At 36.0% G+C, this 14884-nt stretch overlaps 1 protein-coding gene across 42 annotated transcripts in view; it reads left to right on the top strand.

Moving 5' to 3' along the window:
• Positions 1–14884, top strand: part of CLASP2 (cytoplasmic linker associated protein 2) — a 174794-nt gene that overhangs the window by 117721 nt on the left and 42189 nt on the right. For 14 of the 42 annotated variants that reach the window (XM_070777343.1, XM_070777329.1, XM_070777327.1 and 11 more), the window contains 7 exons: positions 355–525; positions 970–1077; positions 4670–4732; positions 5708–5814; positions 7475–7498; positions 8812–9056; positions 13015–13078. In XM_070777343.1, the coding sequence (XP_070633444.1) occupies positions 355–525; positions 970–1077; positions 4670–4732; positions 5708–5814; positions 7475–7498; positions 8812–9056; positions 13015–13078 (782 nt within the window). The remainder of the gene's footprint in view (positions 1–354; positions 526–969; positions 1078–4669; positions 4733–5707; positions 5815–7474; positions 7499–8811; positions 9057–13014; positions 13079–14884) is intronic. The other 28 variants (XM_070777338.1, XM_070777345.1, XM_070777341.1 and 25 more) reach the window with 5 other exon arrangements.

The following is a 14884-nucleotide window of genomic DNA, read 5'->3' as shown; positions in this document are numbered from 1 at the left end:
CTTTGGAAACCTTTTCTACTATTTATGTTCCAAAAATCATAATAGTGTTTTCCTTATTAAACATAACATCTTATATTCCCCAAAACTGAAAATATATTTACTTGATTTACCATTCAACCCTAGTATGTGTGTATACATATATATATGTGTGTGTGTGTGTATATATATATATAGTATATCTTTTTATTCCAGGTTTTCAGTATATATATAAAGCTTCCTCAATCTATTTCCTTGGAACTTAGAACTTGCCATTGAATCACAGGTTTCCCAGATGTACTTCTTGAATTTTTATCCTTTTGACAAAGATCTCTTGGAGTTCACAGGTTGACATTTATATCTGTGTTTGGTGTTCAGCTGGCAGCCGGTCTGGTTCTCCAGGCAGAGTTCTGACCACAACAGCCCTCTCCACTGTGAGCTCTGGTGTTCAGAGAGTCCTGGTTAATTCAGCCTCCACACAGAAGAGAAGCAAGATACCTCGAAGCCAGGGCTGTAGCAGAGAGGCCAGTCCATCTCGGCTCTCAGTGGGTAAGATCCTTGTGTGAAACTTGGGACCTTGTGTTTCTTTTGTACTTTAGGACTTGGTAGCATTGAAGACCTCATTTAGGTACTTCTAAGTTTGAGGAAAACAACTTCAAATTCAAGAAGAATTGAAATATAGGTTTAAAAATGAAATTAGATGTCTTATATTGGAAGTGGTATTTCTATTTTAAATCTGTTTTTTTCTTTGCAGCTGTTTAATTTTAGTAAAATACACTTTGCTCTTCTAATCACATATAAACTAGAAGAGTGTAATCAAGAATTTTTAATGGTATTCCTGGTAATGCTTCATCAAGAATCATTTCTTCTCATCCTTAGCAGAACTTGTTATTTATTAGCTTTATAAGAAAGAAAAGAATGAAACCAAAATATCAAAAATACAAACCCTTCTCCTGTTTACTCCACTTCTGTGCTGCCATTGCTTCATGCCAGCCCGAAGCAGTCGGATTCCTCGGCCAAGCGTGAGTCAAGGGTGCAGCCGGGAAGCCAGCCGGGAGAGCAGCAGGGATACGAGTCCTGTGCGCTCTTTCCAGCCCCTTGGTGAGTTGTCTGGGCTTCCCTGTTGTGTTCGCACCATCTGATAACCTCAGAAGACCTTGGATTTAGCTTTATTAACTGTATCTTTGCCTCTCTTTTCTGTCTTTTTAAGGACAGTCAGAGGGAAGTTACATGTTTGGGAAGTTCCTTTAACATTTACTTGTCTTAAATAAGCAAATTAGACATTAGATAAACAAATTGCCTTCATAGTCAAGTAAATATCACACAGATTCAGATTATATAACATTGAATTCAAGATTTTTTCTTAATAATATAAAATATAAAGATAATATTTAAGTAATTACTCTTAAGTGAAATGTGGACTATTTAGTTTGATAAGAATAAAGATGTTTATGCTTTTCAGTAGAATTATTCACTCTTCACCTTAGATATTTAAGATTGCTGGAAAGAAGGCTGTAAAATAATATTTGAACTACTTATGAAAATGGAAGGGATTAATATTTTTATATATTTTAGAGTTTAATAGCATTTCCCATGCATTAGCTTTTATCATGTCATTGCTGTGCAGCCTATCTGTTCCTTATTATAGAGATTGTACCGTAACCTTGACTGTAATACTACATTTACCTCAATTATAAAATGTTAAATGGTCTTTTAAAACTTTTAGTATTTTAGAGTAGTTGGAGAGGCAGAATTTTTTTATGTTGAAAGTCTTTAGAATTTCTGTGTGGTCCTCAGGATTTTAAATAGTACTTTATTTTTGTATACTTACCTAAAGTCATTTCATGTTTTTTTCTTTTAATTCCATAGAGTGTAGGTTATTGAAACACTTAAGAGAGTTGCACTTCAGATTTTGTGACACTTAAATAGAACATGGTTCCACTCGTTAGCTGTTGGAAGCATTACTTCCTTCAGTAGACCCTTTGGTACAGGATTTCTGAGAAATTAAGTTTCTTTTGGGCCATTTGGTTCAACTATATCACTACTGAACTATCCTCTACCGACTCTTTGAGCTAGGACCACAGACAGGGAAATCCTCAACCCTTGTTTGTGTTCCAGTTCCAGGTGCCAAAGAGTTTCCTTCTGTACTTTGCCAGAGATAGGTTTAGTTCATGTATGATGATACAGTAGGTTGTAGCGTGTCTGTGTATGTGTGTATACATGCAGACACACATACATGTATATATAGATTGGTTAATCCTCATGCATGTCTGTTTAAAAATGAAATAAATCCAATATTTGCATAACATAAGCACATCACCTTAAGAGTTGAAGTGGGCTGTAGTCATTTAAGAGTGTCTGTTCTAGGGTCGGATGGTCTGGTTGACATCCCAGCTCTGTAGCTGTTGTGTACCAGGGCTTCCTTATCTGTAAAATGAGGATAACAACAGCATGTAGTTCTTGGCATTAATCTGAAGGCACTTAAAGCAGAGATTCCCTGGAAACGACCCTCCAAGCAGCGCTTGACACCGTGAGCGTGTGGCCATCAGGACTGCCGTCTGCCAGCACCGCTCTTCTACCTCTTGCCCCTGAACAGTGCCCGCTCACCTGCAGTTAGTGGCGTTATATATTAGTGGCAAGGATCTTTGATTTTTTTAATGGTATAATACCTTGTATAATGTAGAATTAGTAGAAAGCATGAGATAGCAAGAAAAAACAAAATATGTTTCTAGACCGTTTTAAAACTGTACACCAGAGATTAGAGGAAATCTATAACCAACTTCTAATTATAAACATGTTAATATGCCTATTTTTAAAGAGAAAGTGAAAGTGTTAGTCACTCAGTTGTGTCCCCCATGGACTGTAGTCCACCAGGCTCCTCTGTCCATGGGATTCTTCAGGCAAAAATACTGGAGTGGGTTGCCATTCCTTCTCCAGGGGAACTCCCCAACCCAGGGATTGATCCCAGGTCTCCTGCATTGCAGGCAGATACTTTACAGGCTGAGCCAGGGGGAAGATATTGTTTAGTCATTAATCTTCTAGATTTATCTCAGTCTCCATTTGGCAGTTGAGATCATTAAAATTTTGTTATTAAAGGAGGCAGTTTTCTCAGTTGTGATGAAACATCCTATTTGGTTTAGAGGTGGTTAACCTTTTTATCATACAGTTTTAGAAAAATTAAATTTTATAGCCTTTTGTTTACATATAGATGTTGCATAGCAAAGATAGGGGATTAGCCCTATTTGTTAAACGAGGATAAAAATACCATTCCCAGAGATCAGGATTTTCTGGTTCATTTGCCTGCATTTTGCTGTCTTCCTTTATTTGGTGAAGCCTTCTGTCGCCTCTGACTTGCATATGGCCATTCAACACAAGAATCCCGTGGTTTGCCACTTACTCAGTTGTAGCACAAAGCCAGCGTCGGGGCCCTGATACACCAGAAGTAAACCAGAGCGAGGCAAAGATGAACTCTGGAACTTGCACTCTTAGTTTCCCTGTTTCTGGAACTAAGATTGAAAAAAAAGGCTACATTATTACCAGCATATGAGTGTTATCTTCAGCCACAGATAACTGTTGATTTCAAAAGGTTTTTTATCTATTAAACCATTTCCATATTGGTTCAACTCTTCCTTATCATTTTATTAATTATTCTGTTGGGTAAAATTAAAACCAACTATATATTAGTATGTTTTACTAATGATACCGATCACCTTTCAGGGTCTAATTAAACATTTTTTGCAACATTCTGTCTTTAATCCTGTCTTTACATCTTTTTGATCATTTTCTTATTCATTCTGTGACAAAAGAGTAATTCATATAGTAAAACTACTTCAACTGTTCTAATATGTCTGCGGCAGAGTAACTTTTAAAATAAGGGCCATATGTTTCATTAAATAATAAAATGAAATTTTCCTCCCTTATTTGTGCATTTAAGAATAAGACTGACTTTATAACATGATGAAAATAAGGATTTTAAGATCTAAAGTTTTAAAATAGACTAAATTTAGATTTAGAGAGATGTCATAAATATAGGGAAAAGTCACATATTTCTAGATTTTTTAAATCAAATCAGTAATATTCCCCTTTTAGTGTTCAAATGTGCTTTGATATTTAAATCTACTGAATTCCGCACTTAGGTTGTGTAAACCATTATAAAAAATGTTTATGCTAATATAAATGAGGTATGTTATCTTTTGAACAATGTGAGGATGGTATGTGTACTGTTCAAGAGCAAAGACCCTGAAAGACTACAATTACTGAGTGTGGCCTTGATCAAATTAATGAACCTTTCTCTGTGCTTTAGTTTAGCCATTTGTCAAATTGAATAGTAACAACTACCTCCCTGCGTTCAGGATTAGAGGAGATAAGATTATTATTGGTTACTATTTACCATAATGGTTTTTTTTTTTTAAATTGCAGTGTTCATTTTTCTGTTTCATGCTTGTACTTTTGACATTTCCTTCCATTTGAATACTTGCCTCTTTGTCTCCTGTGGGCTTATGTCTGTCCCCTTAGGTGTAAGATCTGTTGTGTGTCAAGGATGATATTTGCCCTTATCTAAGGCACTATTCTGATCCTTAAGCATTGAGTAGTACATACCATTGTTAACTGACTGTCCTTGCCTGACTGTAGTGCTGCCACTATTCCTGTTTCTGTGGTAATAGATGAGGTTTGTATGGTCCTGTTATTCCAGCCTCCAGACACCATTCCAGATCCACTGGTGCCCTCTACGCCCCCGATGTGTATGGGGTCTCAGGTGAAGGATGAGTACATTTTCACTATCATCTGTGCATTCATCTCAGTTTTTTGTCCTTTTCAGTTCCCATTGAGTAATCATGTTTTAAAATTGATTTGTTTTTATTTTAATTTGTTGAAGAATAAGTCATTTGTGTGTTTTGTTGTTGTTAATTTTCCCCCAAGTAACTTTTTTCCTTTCAGCAATCTTACTTGAGCATTTTTCTCACTGGAGATGGACATTTTTCTTTTGTATAATCTAAGTTATGTCATTTTAAAATAGAATAGAATTGTTTTATGTTCTCTGTTATGTACTTCATCTTTTGTATATATGTTAAAAAAAAAAAAAACCAAAATGGTGGATGAAGTGTTTTAATTGTAAATGATGATATATTGTAACAAGTAGTTGAGGAGAAGAACCCAACTATGATTTGTCTTTACATACTTCAGAGTGTCAGGCAATAGTAGGTGCTTAACAAATATCAAATGATATGTCTTTTAGTTATGGAATGAATCAGACTATCTTGAAGGAGAAGAGAGAATCATTGGAGGAGTTTTTCCTTGTAAATTCTTGGCATGGCTTCATTGAGCTCCCTAATCATTACTGGTTTGAGGATTGATCTTTGTTCTGGGCCATTCTGTGGCTCACCCACATGGATGAAATTTGCCTGACTGATAGAACTGGATTAATTACAGGGCTACCTACTTCCAAGCCCTTAGTTGACTAGCCATACTTTCTTCTATCTTCTGGTGATAAATGTATCACAGCAACTGTTCCTTAAATTCACTTGCCACACATTATTAGTGATTTTAATTGCTTTTACCATTTTATTTGACCAAAACTAAATGTACCCAGAGAATACAATATTGCTTTTAAAATGCTTTGCCCCATTGGTTTTTTTTTTTTCCCCCCTCCTCAAGGATCTCAAACTTTCCAGCCTGACCATGTTACATTTACGGCTCTCTCAAAGCTGTTTTCCTTCTTCTGATGAATTAGGTCCGGGGTATGGGATCAGCCAATCAAGCCGACTGTCATCCTCGGTCAGTGCCATGCGAGTCCTGAACACAGGTTCCGACGTGGAGGAGGCAGTGGCAGACGCCTTGGTACTCTTGTCCATTTCCTTATCACTATAGATGTTCCAGTTAATGAAACTAATATATGAGTGAGCCAGTCCACAAGTGTGGGAAAGGAGATGGAAGATTCTTGTGGATTAAATCTAGGAAGATCAAATGTGGCAGTATAAAAAGCAAAACAGTATAATTTATTGTTGATCTTTATTAATTGGTCAGGTTTTTAAGCCAAGGCCCACGATGGAATGTCAGAAATATAAATACTGGTATTGTTAATACAGTGTTTTTATGCACTGTAGTACACTGAAAATAAAGGCAGACAGATGAGTATGTAAATATGTACACTGCAAGTGTATAATTTCAAAGCTAGCTCAACCTTGAGTAGTTAGGGGTTGTTTTAGTTTGGAGTAAAGTTTGTATAGTCTTTTACTTATTTGTATTTTCTGAGCTGAGAGAAAGTACAATTTCAAAACAAATTATATTTAAGATATCTTTCTAGTTCTTTAAACCTGAAACATTAAACAGTGAGGCTTCAAAATATCACCTACAGATCCGTGATGGTTTTGTCAGAAGAGTGACGTACAGATATCACTGTAGTTTTTCCTCCCCATGAAATTATGAAGGAAGTACTTGAGACAGTGATTATGATTGGCTTTTGCCTTTTTCCCTCATCAATTCAGTATGACAGTTTCTCTTAAATTATGACATTAATCCTATTTTTGAGAAGCATCTACTCATTTTCTTACACAGAACTTAACAAAGGTGTCATGTTTGTTTTAAAATAAGAAAGTACATTGTGCCTTTTAAACCTGCATGCCACCTCTTAACCATTGCCGATACGCCATGTGCCACATATATTTGAAAAGCAAGTTTTTAAAAATATTCATCGGTCATAGCTATAGCATATTAAATGTACTCACATGTGAGGTTCTGCCCTGTGCTGAATTTTTTTCTTTACCTCAGCCACCTGATTTTTTTTCATAAAAATACTTACTAAATATGAACTTTGTTCTCTTGAGCTTGGGATATATTAATCACATCTTATTCTGATGGTATTAAATTAGTCATATGTTTTAAATTTATTCTTCCTGATCAGTGTATTTCTCAAATCACATTTTCTAGTTTCCTCTATGTGAAGGATTTACTAGTTAAATTCTATTCATACAAATTTTATGAATTGATTGGACTACTCTTGAATAATCTTTATCCTATTATTTATAATAAGATGTATTTGGTTTATATGAGGAATATTTAGCCATCAGTGCTAAAAACCAAATCCCAATAATTTGATTGTGTCTACTTCCATTATTTGCATAGCATAGATATTCCAATTATAACTATCAATTTTTAGGAAAAGACTATTTAACTATTAAGCCTGGTTGGACCTAGGGAAAATCATAGAAATAAAATTAAGTTTAGGAATGACAAAAAGATACAAATAGGAAGAAGACTTGAGTTTTTTGGGGAAATTGGTTATGTGAATATTTCTGTAACTTACATATTTTTCTTTGGACTAAAGGATATTGACAAGATTAAAGATATAACCTGCTAATAAGCAGTTCTTATGTATCTAAATATTTAAAAGCTTAATGGTTCTGATTATGGGCATTGTTTATGCCTACTTCACTGTGCTGTTTAGCAAAATGTTCTTCATTATTTTCAATTTTTCTCTTTAAAAATCTACTGCTCTCAGCTCTTAGGAGACATACGGACTAAGGTATAGACATTGCTATTTTCTGACATCTTATGGTACCATAACGTTTTTTTCTTGCCTTCATCAGTTTAACAGATGATAGTCTTCTATAAAAAATTCAAGTGGAAGTAATAAAATCTTTAGACATACATCACTTTTCTGTACATATGATTATATGATTATCAGTAGGGAGATAGTACTTAAATAGTGTCCTGTGGGGGTTTTCATCCTTTGAGCCTGACTACTTTGCACAAATGCGATGATGTCATTGACGCTATGTCTATAACAAAACTTGGAGCCTAAAACAAAAGTATCATGTTTTTGCCATTCTAAATTGTTGGTGCCTCCAAATCAAATCAATTTAGTGATGGAAAGTCAATGAAAAACTATTTTTAATTAAGTTCAGGTTATATTTCTTTTAGATTTTAAACTTGAATAATTTAAGTCACCCAGAGCTATGTAAAATTATTGTTCTTCAGTGTTTCATAGAAACATCTTCATCTCTCACCAGCCTGAATTCACATATCAGATTACATAAAGACTTAATTCTGATTCTCTCAGGGAAATCTCAAATAATCTATTCCGTCTCATTTCACTTTTAATATTCAAGGTAAAATTAGCAGTTTTATAACTTCAGATGTGAAGAAATCAAAGTAATACTTTTTTATATATATTGAAATAGATAGTTTAGACACATTAGGGAAAGCATGGAGAACCCTTCAGGAGCTTGCTTCCTAAAAGTAAGAGTAAGCTAAACGGGCTGTCATCATTCTTTGTGGTTTCCTTCTCAAAGAAACATCAGGGATGGGTACAAGTGAAGGAAGAGCGGCAGAGAAATGATAATGGAAGTGAAAGAAGAATAGAGGAAAAGGGAGGTAGAGAGACAGAAAAAATAGAACTTTACACAGGAAACAGGTTTTTCTCGTCCATTCTCATCCTTTAAAAAGGTTATAATTTCTTTGTAACAACTCAGAGTTTTAGCACAGAGCCTGTTCATTTACACTCTGGTAGTAGTTCTTGGTCTTCCACAAAAAGAAAAAAGAAAAGGAAAAACCTCATGTTTTTAGCACTCCCCACTTTATGTATCTGACTTCCATATAGTAGTTTTATTCTGCTTCTACCACTCCCCATAGTTAAAGAATATTTCATCTCCTACTAACTCCTAAAACATGTTTTCTGAAAAAAACTAAAATTTCAACATTTTATTATTACAATGATTAGCAGCATGCTTTACACTGATTTTTAAACAAAGGCCAGTCCTTTTCTGGTCAGTAGAAATCGTGAAATACCGGCATGTTATTTTAGCTACCACTAATGAGAGTCTTTACGTATAACAGAAAAAACCTGCTCGAAGAAGATACGAATCTTACGGGATGCACTCAGATGATGATGCGAACAGCGATGCATCCAGTGCTTGTTCGGAACGCTCCTACAGCTCTCGGAACGGTAGTATTCCCACGTACATGAGGCAGACAGAAGACGTGGCAGAAGTCCTCAACAGATGTGCCAGCTCCAACTGGTCAGAAAGGAAGGAAGGCCTCCTGGGTCTGCAGAACTTACTAAAAAACCAGAGAACGCTAAGGTGAGTTACATTGTCTTCAAATAATTATCCTGTCTGTTGAGCGCTTTTTTGAGGGGGCACCGTTCTGGGTCGGAGAAGGCAATGGCACCCCACTCCAGTACTCTTGCCTGGAGAATCCCAGGGACGGAGGAGCCTGGTAGGCTGCAGTCCATGGGGTCGCTAAGAGTCGGACACGACTGAGCGACTTCACTTTCACTTTTCACTTTCACGCACTCAAGAAGGAAATGGCAACCCACTCTAATGTTCTTTCCCGGAGAATCCCAGGGACGGGGGAGCCTGGTGGGCTGCCCTCTATGGGGTCGCACATAGTTGGACACGACGGAAGAGACTTAGCATAGCATAGCATAGCATACCGTGCTGGGTCTTCACTGCTGCACAGGCTTTTCTCTAGTGACGGGAGCATGGCTGCTCCCTGGTTGCAGTGCGCAGGCTTCTCACGGCGCTGGTGTCTCTTGTTGCAGAACATGGGCTCTAGGGCACTCAGGCTTCAGTAGTTGCGGTTCGTGGGCTCAGTAGTTGTGTTTTCCAGGCTCTGAAACACAGGCTCAGTAGTTGTGGTGTAGGGGCTTAGTTGCTCCATGGCATGTGGGATCTTCTGGACTGGGGACTGTCTCTCCTGCATTAGCAGGCAGATTCTTTACCACGGAGCCACCAGGGAAGGCCCTGGTTAGCACTTTTTGACTTGACTTTTTCATAACACTTTAAAGATATTAGTATGGGCTCATATGTGTCCCGAATTCAAAAAGTGGCATCAGAATATTATCCCAAGCCCTAACCCTTTAGGACCATCCATACTGTTGTTATTTTTTTTTAATTATAATTATCTTGCTCTATTTAAAGAAACATTATTAAAGGAAACTTTTTATTCATAAATAGTTATTAAATAAAAATGTTATTAATTAAATGAAAATAAATAATAAAGTATCAGATCAGTTCAGTCGCTCAGTTGTATCTGACTCTTTGCAACCCCATGAATCTCAGCACGCCAGGCCTCCCAGTCCATCACCAACTCCCAGAGATCACTGAGACTCACGTCCATCGAGTCATTGATGCCATCCACCCATCTCATCCTCTGTCGTCCCCTTCTCCTCTTGCCCCCAATCCCTCCCAGCATCAGAGTCTTTCCCAATGAGTCAACTCTTCGCATGAGGTGGCCAAAGTACTGGAGTTTCAGCTTTAGCATCATTCCTTCCAAAGAAATCCCAGGGCTGATCTCCTTCAGAATGGACTGGTTGGATCTCCTTGCAGTCCAAGGGACTCTCAAGAGTCTTCTCCAACACCACAGTTCAAAAGCATCAATTCTTCGGCGCTCAGCCTTCTTCACAGTCCAACTCTCACATCCATACATGACCACAGGAAAAACCATAGCCTTGACTAGATGAACCTTTGTTGGCAAAGTAATGTCTGCTTTTGAATATGCTGTCTAGGTTGGTCATAACTTTCCTTCCAAGGAGTAAGCGTCTTTTAATTTCATGGCTGCAGTCACCATCTGCAGTGATTCTGGAGCCCAGAAAAATAAAGTCTGACACTGTTTCCACTGTTTCCCCATCTATTTGCCATGAAGTGGTGGGACCGGATGCCATGATCTTCGTTTTCTCAATGTTGAGCTTTAAGCCAACTTTTTCACTCTCCTCTTTCACTTTCATCAAGAGGCTTTTGAGTTCCTCTTCACTTTCTGCCATAAGGGTGATGTCATCTGCATATCTGAGGTTATTGATATTTCTCCCGGCAATCTTGATTCCAGCTTGTGTTTCTTCCAGTCCAGCGTTTATCATGATGTACTCTGCATATAAGTTAAATAAGCAGGGTGACAATATACAGCCTTGACGTACTCCTTTTCCTATTTGGAACCAGTCTATTGTTCCATGTCCAGTTCTAACTGTTGCTTCCTGACCTGCCTACAAATTTCTCAAGATCAAGTGGTCTGGTATTCCCATCTCTTTCAGAATTTTCCACAGTTTATTGTGATCCACACAGTCAAAGGCTTTGGCATAGTCACTAAAGCGGAAATAGATGGTTTTCTGGAACTTTGTTTCTTTTTCCATGATCCAGCAGATGTTGGCCATTTGATCTCTGTTTCTAAAACCAGCTTGAACATCAGGAAGTTCACGGTTCACGTATTGCTGAAGCCTGGCTTGGAGAATTTTGAGCATTACTTTACTAGCGTGTCAGATGAGTGCAATTGTGCGGTAGTTTGAGCATTCTTTGGCGTTGCCTTTCTTTGGGATTGGAATGAAAACTGACCTTTTCCAGTTCTGTGGCCACTGCTGAGTTTTCCAAATTGGCTGGCATATTGAATGCAGCACTTTCACAGCATCGTCTTTCAGGATTTGGAATAGCTCAACTGGAATTCCATCACCTCTAAGGCCCACTTGACTTCACATTCCAGGATGTCTGGCTCTAGGTCAGTGATCACGCCATCGTGATTATCTGGGTTGTGAAGATCTATTTTGTACAGTTCTTCTGTGTATTCTTGCCATCTCTTCTTAATATCTTCTGCTTCTGTTAGGTCCATACCATTTCTGTCCTTTATCGAGCCCATCTTTGCATGAAATGTTCCTTTGGTATCTCTGATTTTCTTGAAGAGATCCCTAGTCTTTCCCATTCTGTTGTTTTCCTCTATTTCTTTGCATTGATCGCTGAAGAAGGCTTTCTTATTTCTTCTTGCTATTCTTTGGAACTCTGCATTCAGATGTTTATATCTTTCCTTTTCTCCTTTGCTTTTCGCTTCTCTTCTTTTCACAGCTATTTGTAAGGCCTCCCCAGACAGGCATTTTGCTTTTTTGCATTTCTTTTCCGTAGGGATGGTCTATGTATAATAAAGTATACATAATATTAAAGTTGACTCATTTATTAAAATTCATTCCTGATAAGTTTTTCAGTGAGACGAAAGAATATTTATGTTCTGTTGAAAATGAAGGTATGTTCCTGGTGTTCATGTGATATTTGAATCTTGATATAATATGAAATGGATTTGGAGTGCATTTCTCTAAGAACAGAATTTTAAGGACTTCTCTGGTGGTCCAGTGGTTAAGATTCCATGCTTCCTCTGCAGGGGGCACGGATGTGATCCTAGTTAAGGAACTAATATCCCACGTGTCATGAGATGTCACCAGTAAATAAATAAATAAAATAAAAAAATTTTTAAGTTTATATTGATTTTTAGTTGGGTTTGATTTGGTTTCCTGTCCTACTGGCTCTTGCTTGCTTTCCCCCTCTCTGTGTAGTGTTTTAAATCTCTACAGTCTATCCCTTTAGGAACCTAGTTTCAGAAAATTTGTAAGTTTCAGTATGATGGAAAATAGAGGGCTACTTCCTGCCTTAATACCTGAAATTAGGGTTTGATTTTAGGAGGTGTTAGAACTGTATAATTTACAGTGTTTGTCTATGTACTTCCTAATATATTTTAATTACATATTATTACAGTTCATCAATATTACATATTATAGTTCATGAATCACTACAATAAATCATCATAATGTTGTTTCCAACCCCACCAAGGTTAGATTAGTGTTAGGTTCAATGTATTCTTTTAAATGGCAAAGAAGTAGTCGTAGTTTAAAAAGATTTTAGCCCTCAGGTGGCAAAATTTAAGAAAACATAAAAGCATTTAAAAGGGTAAGATTCATGTGCTGGGAGTGTCATCTGTATAGTTTACTCTGCTGTGCTACATTAATAAAGTACAGTTGTAATTTCATATAACTTTCAACCTTTAAAATATTGTATGTATTACTACAGAATTATTGTTGCATTTGATAAATTGTACTTAGCCCTGACTAGTAAATCCTACAAATTGCTCAATTTTGAGAGCTGAATTTTTTTGTGGGGAGGGGGGGCAGGGCGGGGGGCAGTGCGGGGCTTAAAAAAAGAAAAAGAAGCCCAAATATATATGTAAGTCACTTTTAAATGACTTCTTCCTACAGCAGTGTATTAATTAGCCACTTTATTATTTTGACAGTCGAGTTGAACTGAAAAGATTATGTGAAATTTTCACAAGAATGTTTGCTGATCCTCATGGCAAGGTATGTTTTAGTATTTAAGATTACTCCTATAAGGTGTCATTATTATATTGCCCCAAAAAAGAAGTAAATAATAACAAAAAACTATAAGCCATTTTTATTTATTTATTGCCCTAAAATGGCAATGATCTTTTCAACATAATTGAAATCGAGTATTTGATATCATACATAATTTAGAAGTTGCTCTCTGATAACTATTTAAGCTTCTCTAAAAGAGGGATTATCTAAGGCTATAAACTAAAGAGTATATAGTCACATGCACAACTCTTCTACAATTAGTCAGGGTGAGTATTTGTATTACTAAAAACATTTTACTATTTATAAAGGAAATAATCGGGATAAGTTGAAAAAAGTTTCTAACTTGTTATTCAGTTTTCTTCTTTATTAACAAATATATTCTTAAAAGAGCAATTTTGTAGACAAGATCTGCCATTAAAAAACAAAAAGCATAAAATACGGTTTCACCTATAGTTTGTGAGTAATAAAAAGAGAAACATTTCATATGTTGAAAGAGTTCATAAAAATCTTCAGAACTTCGTTCAGCTTTTAATGCTGATTAAAGTATATGTAAGTACTTATGTATACTCTGCATGTGTACTGTGAAATTTTTGTTTTAAAATGTAAAGTTTTGTCGTAAAATGTACTCATTTGTTCTATTTTCAGCAGTGTGTTTGGCAGTGGTGAAATTTTATTCAGTATCTTCCTTTAGGACACCAGCTGTCTACATGAGAATTTCTAACCTATGTGAGAGGGAGATGTGGAAGGGAAATCATAAGAAAAATATTTATGAATTTTGCTTCATTTTTTTTATTGTCTTCACTTTATTGTTGCACATTTCATTCCTTCTCATTTTTTTTCTATTTTCAGTATTTTCATTACTTGTGACACTACTTAAAGATAATAAAATCCCATTCTTTACATAGACTAAAATCTGGCTAAGGATTATAAACTGTCTTAACTTTAAAGCAATAATTTCCAAAGATTATCCTTTTATCTGAAGGCATATTTATTTCAGATAAGTAAATACCTTCATTTAAAAGGTAAAAGATGTTCAAAAATAGAGGTAAAAGATGTTCAAAGTGCATTCTATTTTTGGAATTCATTTAGATTTCAAGATCCCATTAAAGACAAAAAGCACACAAAGTTTATAATTTTTAAACTGAGCATGTAGATAACTCCATTTTATACTGATATTACTACCACTGATTACTGTAGAAATTGTTATAATGGAAGAATTTCTATAAATCCTAAACAAATTAACTGTTGATATTTTTTTTTGTTAGCAGTATGAGTCAAAGGACAAGACAGTTATGATCTGTGTGGACTTGTTTTATCAAATAATATTTTGTTAATAATCTATACAACTTTTAAAAATAGAGTTTTAAAACATCTTCAATAAGTAATATAATTCATCCGTAGTGGAACGTATGAGAGTGAGGCTGTTACTATTTCTTGAAGTCATAGTTTTTCATTTTTTATTAGGACAGTAATGCAGTTTAGTTGGATCCTAGGATTTAACAGTGATGAGACTTTTTTTAAACAGTCTCTTGAAGAAAAGCTTTTTTAAATGAAGTAAATTTTAAAATTAAAGTCTCTTGAAGATCAAATAGGAAAGCCATGTTTGATGTTGGTGAAGCACAGGTGTTTGGCCTCCCTTAGTAAATATGGAGAACCAGCCACGATCCTCCCTAGAGGTGTCAGGAAGGAGACTTTCTGGTTTTTTTCCTGTGGGGTTTTATAACAGCGTACAATTCTTATTGATCCATCTGGCTTTGCTTTGTTTTGTTTTGTTTTGTTTTAGTTATTTCA

The sequence above is a fragment of the Bos indicus genome, chromosome 22, assembly GCF_029378745.1.
Source record: "Bos indicus isolate NIAB-ARS_2022 breed Sahiwal x Tharparkar chromosome 22, NIAB-ARS_B.indTharparkar_mat_pri_1.0, whole genome shotgun sequence".
In the NCBI taxonomy this organism is placed as follows: Eukaryota; Metazoa; Chordata; class Mammalia; order Artiodactyla; family Bovidae; genus Bos; species Bos indicus.
Note: the sequence above shows the minus strand (reverse complement) of the source record. Positions and strands in the feature narration are given on the sequence as shown.